Here is a 14,727-nt window from a genome sequence, read left to right on the forward strand (position 1 = left end):
GAGACACTAATTTCTCAAGTGTTACACAATGAGGAAGAAGATGATTCAACTCAACTGGTTTTAGAAGACCTTGCTGTACCAGTTAAGATGTTTCAAGAAAGTGATTCTTTCGGACAAATTCATTTTCTTTCAGTTATTAACCATAACAAGTGCACTAAAGAAACATTAATAAAAATCTTTGATTGCAAAAACTATCAAGTTGAAAAAGCACGCAAGTTGCAAAAAGAAAGCAGAGGATTTTCTATACCAAAAAAAGGAAAAGGTAAACATGCTGAATGCCACAAGGAAAAATAGAACATTTTTTAGAATTTATGTTTTGCTGAGGTTTGCTGCAAGATGTAGCTTATGGTGTAAATAAAATAAAGTTTGACAATGGAGACGAACAAAAAGTGGCTAATGCCATTTTAATGATGAAGTTTAGTAATACAATCACATTTTTTTGAAGAAATTTGCCAAGAAACTAATTAACTCCCTATGTCGAATACTTCTTAATGGAGCATTCTTTGTGGAATAAAACTTTCTCAAAGGAAAGCTTTGGCTGGTCTTGATGATGTCACGGCAGCTGGCATGGATGGGTTTCAAACATTGATTGCTATTTCTGAAAAGTGGAAGTATAAAAATATTACTAAGTTCCTTGAAAAGGGTAAAAGGTATTGGAAGAGTAATTATCTTTCCAAATGTAGTGGAAATTTAACTTTGCATAGTCACTCTACTTCTTTTGCCCTTTCGGATATAGATTCAGACTTGAATCAACCCACAAAAGCTGCTAACGATGAACAATGTATTGACTGTGCTAACCTCATTTCAGCAATCAACCAGGTTTGTGAGTTAGTTATAGAAAGTAAAGATGAAGATCTTCTATATGATTTAAATAAGGCTACAGAAGATAATGAAGTCTATATCAAATCCGTGATGCACAGCAAAAAATGGCTTTTGAGCAACTTGATGAGGAAACTGGTTTTTGGCTCAAAGATTTTTGTCAGAAAATTTTGCCAGCTAAACTCCGTTAAAGCGGAATGACTCTACATGTTAATGTCTTCTTCTTCCATGAAAATGGTCAAAAAAAAAAGTATATTTTACTGCTGTCTATAGATGTTAGCAAAGCCAAGTCGATGTACTCTGTCTAGCTGATGTTGTTTTGGCCAAAGTTAAAAATGATTTCCTGGTTTAAAAAACCTTTATGTTAAGTCAGATAACACATCATCTTATCATGGCAACTTCTACTTAGAAGCCCTTTATAAAGTTTGCGAAGAAAAACAATTCTTTCTTAAAAGGTTTGATTATAATGAGCCGTCACCAATGTGACAGAGAGTCAGCAGGATCAAAATGTGTCATAAGGAGTTTTATTGATGCTGGAAACAATTTATTGACTGTAGAAGATATTTATGAGGTTCATCATAATGGTAATTGAATGGTAATTGCTGATCTAACTGTAATTACAATTGACTCCAAAGCTTCAACTTTATCAGGAACAAATCTGATTCCTAACATAAGCAGTTATAATTTTTTTCAGTTTTTCTCTCATCACATGATAATGTGGAAATACACATGCTTTCAGAAAACCACACTTCTTGATCTGTGACAAAATCTATGGTAGACAGAGCAAGATTTTCCTATGTCAACAAAATGAATCTAAATTCGAGCCTTAATTCTTCTGATCACCTGCTACTATCACATTATATCATTAAACAAGGGATTGAAAACTTTTCAAACATCACTGGTTGGGCATTACCAAAAAGAAAAGTATTTAGATATTCTTCAAAGCAAAAAACATTGCTAATGCAGATATTTATGGCTAGAGAAGAGCGTGGTGAGAAAATGAATCCAGAGCAAGTTCCCCAGCAGCTGAGGAAAATGTTAAAGCTAAGTGACAACTCAACAAATTTGATCATTATTCTGTAGGCAAATAAATTAACTTGTATATTAACAAATACCCAAAGTATGTATGATAAAAAATGTGACTTTTTCTTTTCTTGGGACTTTAGATAAATATCGAGTATATAGAATATGATTCTTGTATGGAATTTTTTGCTGCACCCGGAGGGAACTGCTTCATGTGGCCAACCAAAGAAAATACTCTCCAATATTCGTCTCTTGATGTTTTTGTAAAATTGATGCACCAACACAAGCTAATCAAAGAGGAGATTATTCACTCTCAAAAAACGATATTGACAACGTGGAATTCAGATTGGCCATTTATAAACTTCTTATATTTTTATTGTAATTCTTAGAAAACTGTATTTCCCATCAATTTTAAATGGAGAAAACGTTGATATTAAAGTTTAAAGGTTTTTTCATTGATAAGGTTAAAACACTAGTTTTTATCAATTGCTCTTGTACAGTTCCGTTATAAAAAAAGTATTATAATAAAATTTTTAATTACAGCACTTATTATTAAGGCTGTAAAGTAGCCGTTACTAAGCATATCTATTTTCAGTTTAAAAATTGGCAAAAATAAGGCTACTTCTTAGACTTCTGTAGGCTTTTTATCACCCGAGCACATGGATTTTTATTCAGATATTAGAAGATGCGTGTTTAAGGAAACTTAATAACTTATACTGTTAATGGCAGACCTAAGGCCACGGTTATGGGTAATCTATCAAAGCGCGCTGAACGCAAAAAGTGATTTTTGGCAGGTTACTCCTTTCCAGGTCCTTGTATTCACATGATTTTTGTTCCATAACATCAATGTATGCCTTTGTGTCTTTCAAAAACACTTAAGAAAACTACGTTTAAGTATTGGCTTTTAGAGATATAAGAGCTCAAAGTTGGGCTAAAATTTCAAATTTTGTGATTTCAGACCATGATTTCTAGACAACCAACCAAAAATGTAACTATTTTGAACTTTTATTTTTATTGCAGAAATCTATCCCGATTAGCAAAAAAATTAAAAAGAAATGTTTCTGTCATATTCATGTTGCTAAAACTGCTCCTTAAAGTAGCAATTTCACACCATGCGCAAAATTTTCTCAAAATCGGCCAATATTTGAAACCCAATATCTCCGAAATAAATGGGAATTTTTGAAAAAATGTTGAGCAGTGGCCTACTTTCATTGTCTTTTACAAAATATCTGAAAAAGAGTACAAATTGAAGACATCACTTCAAGACTTTGCCTAGATTTCTCAGACAATAGCCTTTAAGAACCAATATTTTAATGTTAAAACAAAAAATTCTTTTTTCCAATAGTTGCGCTGTTCAAGTTTTAAAAATTTGTAAGTTAACAAATATTTCATTTATGTCGTGTAATTTTTTACTAATTTGTTTAAATATTATTTAGATGCAAGTTGTGATGCAATTTACACTAAAACTGGGAGATTAAAGACAATTACAGTATTGTGCAAATTAGTTAGGTCAGTGGCAAAATTGGAATAATTTTCACAATAAGCCCAACTTTAAGCTACGATACTAAAGATTCTCTTGTTTTTTCAGATAAATAACTGTTTTACTGTAGTCTAGTGGTGTCTGGCAACATTCTAGCAAACGCATCAGTGGCTTTAGTGCTACTCCAGGCTTGGTGCAGAGAGGTTGTGACGGATTATTCACCTCGTATTCACAATGGACATCACTTCCAAGAAACGTGCAAGCATTATAGCTCTTAAAGAACATGCTGGTTTGAGCATTAGACAGATTTCTAAGAAAATGAAGAAGGCCAAGTCAACCGTTGGTGACATCTTAAATAGAAAAGAAGACACTGGTGAATCTTCAACACTGCGACAAGGAAGATGTGGAAGAAAACGCAAGACAACACCTCGCGATGATACAGTTATCATCAGAGAAAGTATAAAGAATCCTTAGAAAACAAGTGCAGACCTTCAGAGAGATTTGTCTACATCAGGCGTAAATATTTCTTCTTTAACTGTCCGACGAAGGCTCCTTGAAGTTGGCAGATTTGCCAGAAAACCTCTAAAGAAACAGTTATAGACATCGGTTATGAAGAGAAAACGTCTTCAATGGGCACGTAGGTATTCTCAATGGACAGCAGACGACTGGAAAAAAGTAGTATTCTTCGACGAATCACATTTTGAAGTCCATGGCTACAGGTCAAAGTTTGTGAGACGAAACAAAGGTGAACCGCTTTGGTCAGGACATATTCATCAAGCACCCAAACATCGGCCTAAGAAGATGTTTTGGGGTAGTTTTAGTGCTAAAGGCCTTGGACGACTCATTAACGTAGAGGGAATGATATATAGTGACTAATACTCATTTGCTTCCTAGTATGACAAGGGACTTTCCTGATGGAGATGGCATTTTTAGCAGGATCACGCACCATGCCATACTTCACGTAAAATGCGTACATTCTTTGAACATAGTGGCCACAAAATTTTAAAAGTCAAATTCCAGGACATTTCCAGGACTTTTTGAAAAATTTTCCAGCACATTTTATAACCTATTAAATGAATATTATCAATTATATTTTCATTTTTATTGAACAATATTCATAGAATATTTCAACTAAATCGACTAATAACTTTTTTAAATTGACAAAAAGTAGTAGTATTAAGTTTTTAATAACATAATATTTTTAAAAAATTTTTATTTTTGAAAGTCAGTATAAAATAGAAAGAAGAATGTATACTAATATAAATATACATATAATAGTTAAACAATCATACTCTTTAATGGAACTAAACTAAACCAAAACATATTTACAAAATAAATAAATGAAACTCAAACAATGATTGAATCTCTTTTTAAACGTAAAGCTTTTTCTAAACTGTCAAGCTCTTGCAATTTTAAAAATTTATCTTTTGATAACTTTCTTAAATCATTTGAAGTGATTATAAAACTCAAATCTTTTTTTTCTTCTGCCTTTAATGCATAACTATCTGCCTCCTTTATTTATTCGTCAGCTGATGCTTGAAGTAGCTTCTTCCTTCGAACAGTGTCATCAATTTCAGCGGAAACAGCTTTTCTTTTTAAACTTACAGTTGATAACTCTTTAACTTTTTTTGCACTTTCCAACGCAACATCGTATCGCATTCTAGATGATTTGACTGATTTCATCATTTCTCTAGTAATTGGAATATCTGCAGCATTTTGTTGCTTTGATAACATGTGATCATGAACTATTCTTAATGCAATTAGAGAATCTTCACCTAAATTTTCAACTAGATAGTCCTTATTTACTTTGAACCCGCGTTCAATAGCAGCCTGGCCATGAGACAAGCAAAATAATACTATGCAGACATCCCAAAGAGATGTATATCCATTTACAGGTATATGCTGAGCAAGAAAAATATCTAACCTATCATCATATTTTTTGAATGACAAAAACTCTGTATCATGTTTACGAACAATGTTGATTATAAATTGAAAATATTCTTCATTTGCTTTGTCCCCAATTTTTGATTTTAAATATCCAGAAGCTACTAGTTGTTGCAATAATTTAGAAAACTTTAACTTATTACACTCTACTTCTCTGCTATCTGCTAATTGAATAGGATCTAAACAAGAGGAACACCTGACTAGAAGATATTTTATGGGAGATTTTTCTATCATGTGAGTTGCAAGTGAAGATAAAAATATACAAACATCTTTGTAAAATTTTGAAATTATGCTTCCTTTTGATGTTGATAATCGTTTGTATTTTTGAACTTCCATATTTGCAGACAGACCAATATCAATTGTATCTTCTCTTTTGTATAACATTGGATCTGTGAGATTTAGCTTCATTATTTTTTTAATTGTATCAGATCGTTCCATTACATTATTTAATAAAAACATACTTAGAATGCTAACTAAAACGTTTTTTAAAACATCGAATATAAATGGGACCATTGGTTTATCACATTGAAAACCCTTTAGGAATATATTTAACTTTTCAGCTATAAATTCAACAAACTTTAATTTAGCAATAAACAAAGGATCTATAATTGTATCTTTTAAAATATTAAACCACTTTCCATGAGGTTGCTTTGATTTTGGTAAGCTTTGTAAGTGTTCAATAAACTTCAAATAGCCAGGAAAAATATTTGCTGCTCGTTCACAACAGTTTTGATTCTCACACCAACGATGGCCACAATAAGGTAAAGGGTAAACTTTGTTCTCAGCTACATTTTCATAGATTTCTCTGCGTGAAGGGCATTCATTCAGAAACTTCCACATTGCTTTTAATTTTTCACCAAGTTTCCATTCAGAGTTATTAACTGATGTTTTTAGGCTTCCATGAACTGTGTGGAGGCCACACGTGCCAATATCTAATAAGGCTGGATACTAATTAAGTTCCCGATCTTCTTTTACCAGTCTTAAAAATTTTAAATTGACATTAGATCCATCTGAAGATATCTGAATCATTCTTTGTATGTTAAGTTGAGATACACCTTCATTAAAAGATTTTAATAACTGCTTTGAATTTGCACCTCCTAAAAATTGTGAGTCAAGATATCTTGTAAAAACTTGATTTGAATCATGGTTCCAGAATCGAACAGTAATATCCATTTGACCTTTTTGTATGCTACGATTTAATGACTCATCAAAAGATATTACAAAAATCGGTGATAACAATATTTCTTTATATAACAAATCAAGAAAATATGGTGCAATGCCAAATTTTGTATCATATCCACACTTTGTTCGACCTACCTGAAACTTTTTTGCAATGTTACTATCAGAAAACATAGATATAAATAGTGAGTTAATACCTTCACATGATCTTTGAAAAGATTTTGATAAAGCCACGTGTAATATCCATCTAATTTCAGCGGTTATTACTTGTTCATTTATAAATACCATATCCAATGTTTTAGACTTTTTAGATGGCTTTTCAATAATCTGAACAGTACCAGTTTTTAAAGGTGACAAAGTTTTTAATTCAGCAAAATAATTGCATAATGAACTTAATACTGGAGGTGATAACTCATAATGTTTTTTACTTTTGAGATGACTTTTTAAAGCATTTTCACCCATATTTCTAACATTAATGTCTTTTTTATAAAAAGAACATGATGCAATTGTCGTACTTTTTTTAATAATCCAGTTTTTGTATTCAGGTGTTTGCAACCATGCATTCGAAAAATGCGAATCTCGAGACATTCTATATTTATACTTTACTATTTAAACTTTTTCTAAACTTAAAAATATCCAAAATATTAAAACTATAGAAAAATTAAATACTATAATTTGATATGCATGATTTCAAACCAACAATTACTGATATAAGAAAACAAAAATCAAACAAAATTCAAAGTAATTAAAGCAATATATAAAACCTAAAAAAAACCATTCATAAAAATTAAATTACAGCGGCTTTAAATTTTTTTAATTGCATAAAAAAATTTAATTTTACTGCAATAATATTAGTAATTTTAAAATATATTTAAAAAAATAAATTTTCCAGGACATTCCAGGACACTTGCAAAAATCTAGGACATTCCAGGACTGTGGCCACCATGTTTGAAGAAAGTGGTCTGGAGATTTTAGACTGGCCTGGAAATTCTCTAGACATCAATCCCATTGAAAACTTAAGGGCTCTAATCAAACAAAGACTCCTGAAAGAAAACTGTTCGACAATGGCAAAGCTAATTAGTGCTGTAATTAGGACCTGGTAAAATGATGAGCAAGTGACTAAAATGTGTTCAACTTTGGTCGAATCCATGCCAAATCGTGTTTAAATGCTTGTAAAAGCAAAATGAGGTCATATCTCCTATTAATTATATCATATTTTGTACCATTGACATGTTTTTTTTTTTTGAATAAAACTTCAATGCGGCAAATAATTGTGTTATGTCAACCACTGTCCAAACTAATTTGCACAATACTGTAATGCAAAAATTTAAAAAACTAATTTGCTTGATTAGCATAGAATTCAAAACATTTTTCAAAAATAAATTTGAATCAAAACTTTTATTTAACTATTATTTATGTGATCATAATAAATCATGATCATCATCATGATTTATGATGGTCATACAAAATAAGACTGAGTAACTGATATCAACTAATAATATAATATCAACAAAATGAATAAGCTACAATTTTCTATAACAACATATTAGCATTAAATTATTTTATATATTTAACAATATTATAGATAACTAAAATAAAAAATTAATTAGATAAATTATTTGTTGTTTTCACTTTTTTATTCTTTGCTTTAACTGTTCCACCAGCTAAAGTATTTGAGTTGCATGTTCTTTTATAAGATGCTTGAAGCTTAATGTTTGCTAACTATTATAGCAACAATTAACCTTGACAACAGATTTAAATGCAAATTATGCAACAATATATTTTCAGGCTATTTTTAGGCAACTTCGTTTATGAGCCTCTTATTGAAAGGCTCATAAACGAGATTGCTGTTATGCTAGCTGCTCGCCTGTCCTGATTAATACAATCACCCACTCCCTGCCAGCTATGAGATCTCATAGCAGGCAGGGTGGGGGGTGTCATGGGTTAATCGGGATGGTCGGCTGTAGAGGAATTTATAAATGTTTCGTAATAATAAGGTGTGTCTCAATAGAGGGATAATCTAAGGATAATCTTTTTGTTTTTTTCTCAATTATCTTCTATAGCAACGCGGTGTATATAAACTTGTACAATAACATACTAATCCAAATGGAACTAGAAGCAATTGAACAAGCAACAGATTTTAGCTGGTTTAGTCAAGATCCGTGGCAATGCCAAACATTCGTAGAACAAAAAGAACAGGAGAAAAGCAAAAGATTGAGAGAAGTGCATCCCAACGAATCATCAATAACAAGATCGCCTACATCGAAGAAAGACTCGAGAAAGGATGTAACGAGCGAGAATATAACGATTATGTCCGCGAATTATCCTTGTACAAAGAAACACCATACAAGCCAACAGATGAGAGATACGAATATTTTGACACAAGCGAAGATAGACTTTTTAAAAGCGGAAGTAAAAATAATCAATTTGGAAAATCGTCTCCAAGAGGTTCTCCAGGTCCCAGTCGAACTCAGAGACTTCCGAGTGAACACAGAGAAGACGACATTGAAACAATTAAAGAAATACAAGAAACAAATGAGAACAACTGCAATCAAAAAAGCACGCGTGATGTTGAAATACAAATGACTACAAGAGGACAAAGGATTTCGAATATTACCGAAAGATCTGATAAAGAAGACTTCATTGAAGCAGAAGAAGAGTCGGTAAATAAAGTATGTTGCGACAACATAACTCGCACCGACAACTGCAATGAACTTAAACTGGACAATTCTGTAAGTATAATATCAAGTGGCGATATTTTAAAAATGTTTACTGGTACATTATTAGATGAATATTTAAAGAATAATAAATAATTTTAGGAATTGTTTGCTTTTAATAAAAACTTCAAACGCGGATATGACATATTTCACGTAATGTAATCAGGGAAAGAAACCGAAGCTGTGTGGTACAATTACTCCACCGAAAAAATGCGACCGTCTCCAAATATGCACAAAGACTCAAACAAATTGCACACACTTTGACGGAAAAGAGTCCGAATTCCATGGCAAACTGCATACGCACGCCCTACTGGCCGTATACTCTCTCAACAGAGAGGACCGTTCATCAGAGGCAGAACAACTTTCAATACGACGAGCCTATTTTAAATCACGAAGATACAACTGTGTAGGGTGTAACGACATCCATCGACGACGTTACGAACACCAATGCAACGTCTGTGGAAGTAGAGTTAAAGTTGTCCACGTTGCTACCCCTGGTCACTTTAAAAACTCGGTTATATACGTGCTTGAGCGTGATTAGGTACGTATGCGCTCATATCGTCTTCGATTTAGGCGGAAATGACCAGGCGGTAGCACAAAGACCGGAAAAAGCAACTAAACGTCAACAGCACAAACGTACTTACGCAAGCTATTTATTCACGCACAATATTATGAATTCAAGACAATACAACACTGAATTATCCAAGAGCCCCGAATTACGCCAACTGGAGTTTTCAATCGAGCTAAAGGACATGGAAACAGCTAAAAAAAACATATTTAGGCAGGTATATTTACAATACCGTAATACTGATGTATTAACACCTAGGATAGAAGTTTGCAATGACACGTCCATATTAGGAGCACTTATGTTCTTCTTATCAAACGTGGCATTGCAAAACCAAATGTCTGTTTATAGGCTACGACAGTTATTATGCAATTTCCTTTTTAATTTAAATCATAAAAAACGGGGACTTATATTATGCGAACCAAGTGAATCGGGAAAGACCTACACCAAGAACTGAAAAATTCCTTCTTGTTCATAACTTCAGCCACAGAAGGTCCACGCTCATTAAATCTCTTTATTTTAACAAGTTTAGGAACAACGTTATGTTTCACTTCCATCCTAATGTTAGAAAAAAATCAGGACTAATGCGAGATTCACACTTACAACAATACAACATACACTGCTTTTAACGTCTAGCAGGCTCGATATGCCAACGCCAATTCCTTTTATGTAAAATAGCGCTTAACTGACGAGCATAAATCCTTTTAGTCCTAATATAGATCTGGAAATGAACAATTCCGTTTAATCCACTTTCTTTCCGAAAAACATACTTCGATTGCTTCTCTTCCAAAAAAGTTTCGAATATAATAACTTCATCCGGAGGATTATTATAAGTACAAATTCAATGAGAACTTTTCGCATTAAGATTTGCCATAATTTGAATAATCTAATTTTATCATTGTTAAGTTTACGACAATCTACGATAAAATGGATAATAGAATGGTCAAATTTTAATTTTTATATTCCCATTAACAGCCCCTATTTGAAATTGAGTCAAAAATTCAAAAAACCTTAAACCATGTTTTTCTTTTAGTTTAAGACTAAAACAAAAATTTGACCAAAATTATGGAAATACGTTTTTCAAAAAGAAAGCGGTGTTAATGGTACTCTACATTATCAAATTTATCTACGTACTTCACGTATGTATTGCCGTCAACTTATTGCTTTACTTCATGAAAGAAATTGGAACTGGCATATAGAACCTACTAGAAGATGGAAGCAAGCAATGCTTTATTGTTGCAAAACTGAATCTCGTGTAAGTCCTGATTTTTATAGTAATGTTCGTGCAGAAGTTAAAGTTATTGTTATACCAAAATTGGTTGAAATCAAACGTTATATTGATCGTGGATATTCAATGTCTGATGTTATGAACAAGGATGAGTTTTTTAGTTCTTGGTGTTCTCATAATCGTTCTCTTACTTTATATGCAAATAGTAAGCAGAAAAAGCGTATGTTTAAAAGTATTTGTATCTATCTTTATGGTCCACCTGGATGTGGTAAGTCTCGTTTAGCCTTTGATATCTCAAGAAATTGTTTCCCTGATACTTTGCCTTTTTATAAGAATAAAAGTCAATGGTGGGACATGTATTCTCAAGAACATGTTGTTACATGGGATGATTTTAGGGGAGATTGTTATGAACCTCAAGAATTGTTTAAATTATGTGATCGTTATGACTATAAAGTTTAAATTAAAGGTGGTTTTTTGAATTTTAATTCTCGATTAATTATATTTACTAGTAATTACCCTACTGAGTGTTTAAAGATAATCGTGGTGCGCCGCTTGAAAGACGTTTAGAGTATAAATTGAAGATACATAGGTATGATGGTGTTAAAATCGAATGCGCTAATGAAAGGTTGGATTGAGAGCAATATAACGACGAAGTTATTTATTTTTATCGCGTGATTGAAGAAAAGTTGCGACAGCAAATAACAAACTTAATTAATTTGTAAACATTTATTAATATTATATAAAATACAATTATATTCCCACAATGTCTAATTCTTTAAACTCGCAATATACTTTTGTTTGATAACGAATCGGATGTTCTGAACTATTTCTAGCCCAAAATACTGGTGGTAGGAATCTTATTAAATCATTATTTTTTAATTCCTTACATGAAAACCATTGATATCTATCTACGTCACTATTAAATAGATTATCTTTAAGTTTAAGCGGGTTGTCTCCGATATATCGAGTTGTTAATTCAAATAGTGGCCATTTTTGATATATTCTTATCTGTTTATCACCGTAACTTAATCTTGTAACTGAATTCGGTTGATCTCTAAAATTTGAATGTTTTTTTGCTGCATCTCAATGTGCGTATGTGCTTGCTGAGTTTATTATATGTACATATTGATCTAGGTTTCTTGGTATGATGTAAGTGTATTCCAACGGTGCATTATTAGCAATGGCAGCGCCATTAGTTCCGAGTTGGTTCCAATAAGGTCCTTCTTTAACCCCTAATTTGATTGATATACCGCGTATCCTAAACAAACGAAATATAGCTGTTAATTTACTGTAATTTGCTTCTCCAAGTACGTCTGTACTTTTAAACATAAACTCTGTCATTTTATCATCTGCAGGGTTAGGGTTAGGGTTAAAGGCGAAATAAAAATTACAGGCGAAAATAAAAATTTGTCCATTTAGTTTGCGATTTTGTTGTAGATGTTTGAAAACCTAGCTTAGACAAAATTAAAATTCTAAATATGGCAAATATTATTAGCCGAAGTTCCTATTGGATTTGTACATATAACAATCCAACAGAAAATCCTATTACTTTAGAAACTTTTTTTCAAGAATAGAATTGGAAACGTGGCGACAATGGTAGCGATCATTATCAAATCTATCTACGCACAGATCGTATATATTAGAGGTCGGCAAATTGTGGGCCGCGGCCCAATTGTGGGCCTTTGCTACATAATTTGTGGGTCCCAAGCCACCTAACTGCATAATATACAAAGTAGTGTAGTTGTGGGCCTTTAAGTTGTTTTTCAGGCTGTAAAAATTATAAAGCCTCTTTATAAAATACTCCCTAACACCAGATCTTGTCATTTTAGACATAGTAAAAAATAAATTTTAATGCACATTAACACTGTAGCACTTTAAGACTTCAAATAAGATCGTTATACTTAAAAGTTAAATCATGCCAAAAAATTACTCTACAAAAATGAAAACATTCGAAAAGCACGTCAAAAATAATTAGAACATTCAAATTTGTTTAGATGAAGTAACTCAAACAACAATTTAATTAATTTAACGCTGTAAAAACTATTTCATATTAAATATGCCAGTGGTAAAAGTTATCGTCTTTAGAATGTTTTTCGTACTTTTCTTGAATAAAAATACTACATTGTTTAGTGTTTTTACGAAATAAGTATTATAAAAAAAATAGTCGTCAAATCTTTAATGTTTTAAATAACCGGTTTTTTATGACGCAATATTTGGAAATTGAATAACCACAAATTACTCGAGTATTACCAGTTATCGAGTAACCGGTTATCGAGTTTGGATGCTTTACTCAGAAGTTGCAACTCTGATAAATACGCACATTACCTTGCAAAGATATGCCAGGTAAACAAGAAGCGAAGCGTAAATGCACGTCAGTGGAATGAAAAATGGGAGCTGATTTAATTCTTCACTGAGGGACCAAGTAACAATGCTCTATGTTTAATATGTAATGAGACTGTTAGTTTTAGTAATATATTTATTGCTGTGGGCCGCAACTAAAACAAGAATTTTGCAAGTGGGCACCTTTGGAAATATGGGGCCGACCACTGGTATATATTGTCGTCAACTTATTGCTTTTCTTCACGAGCGTGAATGGCGTTGGCATGATGAGGTAGCTAGAAGGTATATATATATATATATATATATATATATATATATATATATATATATATATATATATATATATATATATATATATATTCAGTCATATTTCAGTTACAGCTTGTTGACTGGATTCAGCTGTATCAGGTAGTTTATCAAACGTAATACCATGTGAAATCAAGTGCCTCTTTAATGTGGTCGTTGAATTACCAGAACACTTAATAACTTTGTTGCAACGTTTGCATTGACCTTCGAGATCTTTTGTTTTTGCATTCTTGCGTTTAATTGCAAAATCCCAAACAGAAGACATAGCTGAAATCTAAATAAGTATTAAATAGTGCAAGATATTCAAACTTAATTCGTAATATAGCTTACTTTTTGTAAAATAATTATTTGTTATAATAAGTTATTATTTTAACTTAAATTGTGACAAAATCACTTTCTTCAAAGCGAAGGGAAAAGCACCGCGATTTTTTTTTAAAAAAGTAGTTACTTGTATGGAAATTTTTTTTTTCAAATCACTTTAACTTTAGAAAAGTAAAAAGTAATCGCGGTAACATCAAAATTAAAAAAAAAAAAGTAGAAAACAGTTAAAAAAAACAGCTGTTTGCTGTTCTTAGTTTTTGGCGAAAAATAGCTGTTTTACTGTTACTGTTAAACAGCTGACAGAAACCCTAATATATATACATACATATATATACACACATGTATACATACACATACATATATGTATAAACAGTAAACACATTATTATTTATTCGAACTGGCACTTATTCGATTTTTCCTGTTATTTAATATTAGGCACTTACATTGCCTTGAGATTTTCTTTCATTAACTTATGCTAATGCCCATCAGTTATTTTAACCTGCAGTTATTCGAAATTTCGGTCATTCGAACAATTTTTTGCTCCCCTTGACGATAACAAAACATAGTTAAGGAACAAAAAAGAAATAAAAAATGGACAATTTTTCAATAAATTGTAAAATATTTCATATTTTACATTGATAAAACTTAAGAATCATCTCATTCCAACGGTCATTTTTTTTTTTTACTTTCTACATTTACTAATATTTGAAAGTAACTTCAAGTAGGTCACTTAAAAGATTATTTTCAGTTATTTCAAGTAAATTTTTAAAACCTCTTGGAAGTTCGAATAACTAGAAGTATACTG

The 14,727-nt window shown here is 31.8% G+C and overlaps 1 protein-coding gene across 1 annotated transcript; it reads left to right on the forward strand.

Annotated features, from left to right (window-relative positions):
- The first annotated feature begins 10,868 nt into the window (after positions 1–10,868).
- LOC136086424 (uncharacterized) lies at positions 10,869–11,414 on the forward strand. Its single transcript, XM_065808721.1, has one exon. It carries the CDS (start codon positions 10,869–10,871, stop codon positions 11,412–11,414), a length of 546 nt encoding a protein of 181 aa, XP_065664793.1.
- Positions 11,415–14,727: the final 3,313 nt, after the last annotated feature.

This window comes from Hydra vulgaris, chromosome 10 (genome assembly GCF_038396675.1).
Source record: "Hydra vulgaris chromosome 10, alternate assembly HydraT2T_AEP".
Taxonomy (NCBI): domain Eukaryota; kingdom Metazoa; phylum Cnidaria; class Hydrozoa; order Anthoathecata; family Hydridae; genus Hydra; species Hydra vulgaris.

Bases quoted from the DNA above. Each gene is read 5' to 3' on its own strand.
- LOC136086424 (XM_065808721.1), top strand. From the start codon at position 10,869: ATGTATTGCCGTCAACTTATTGCTTTACTTCATGAAAGAAATTGGAAC.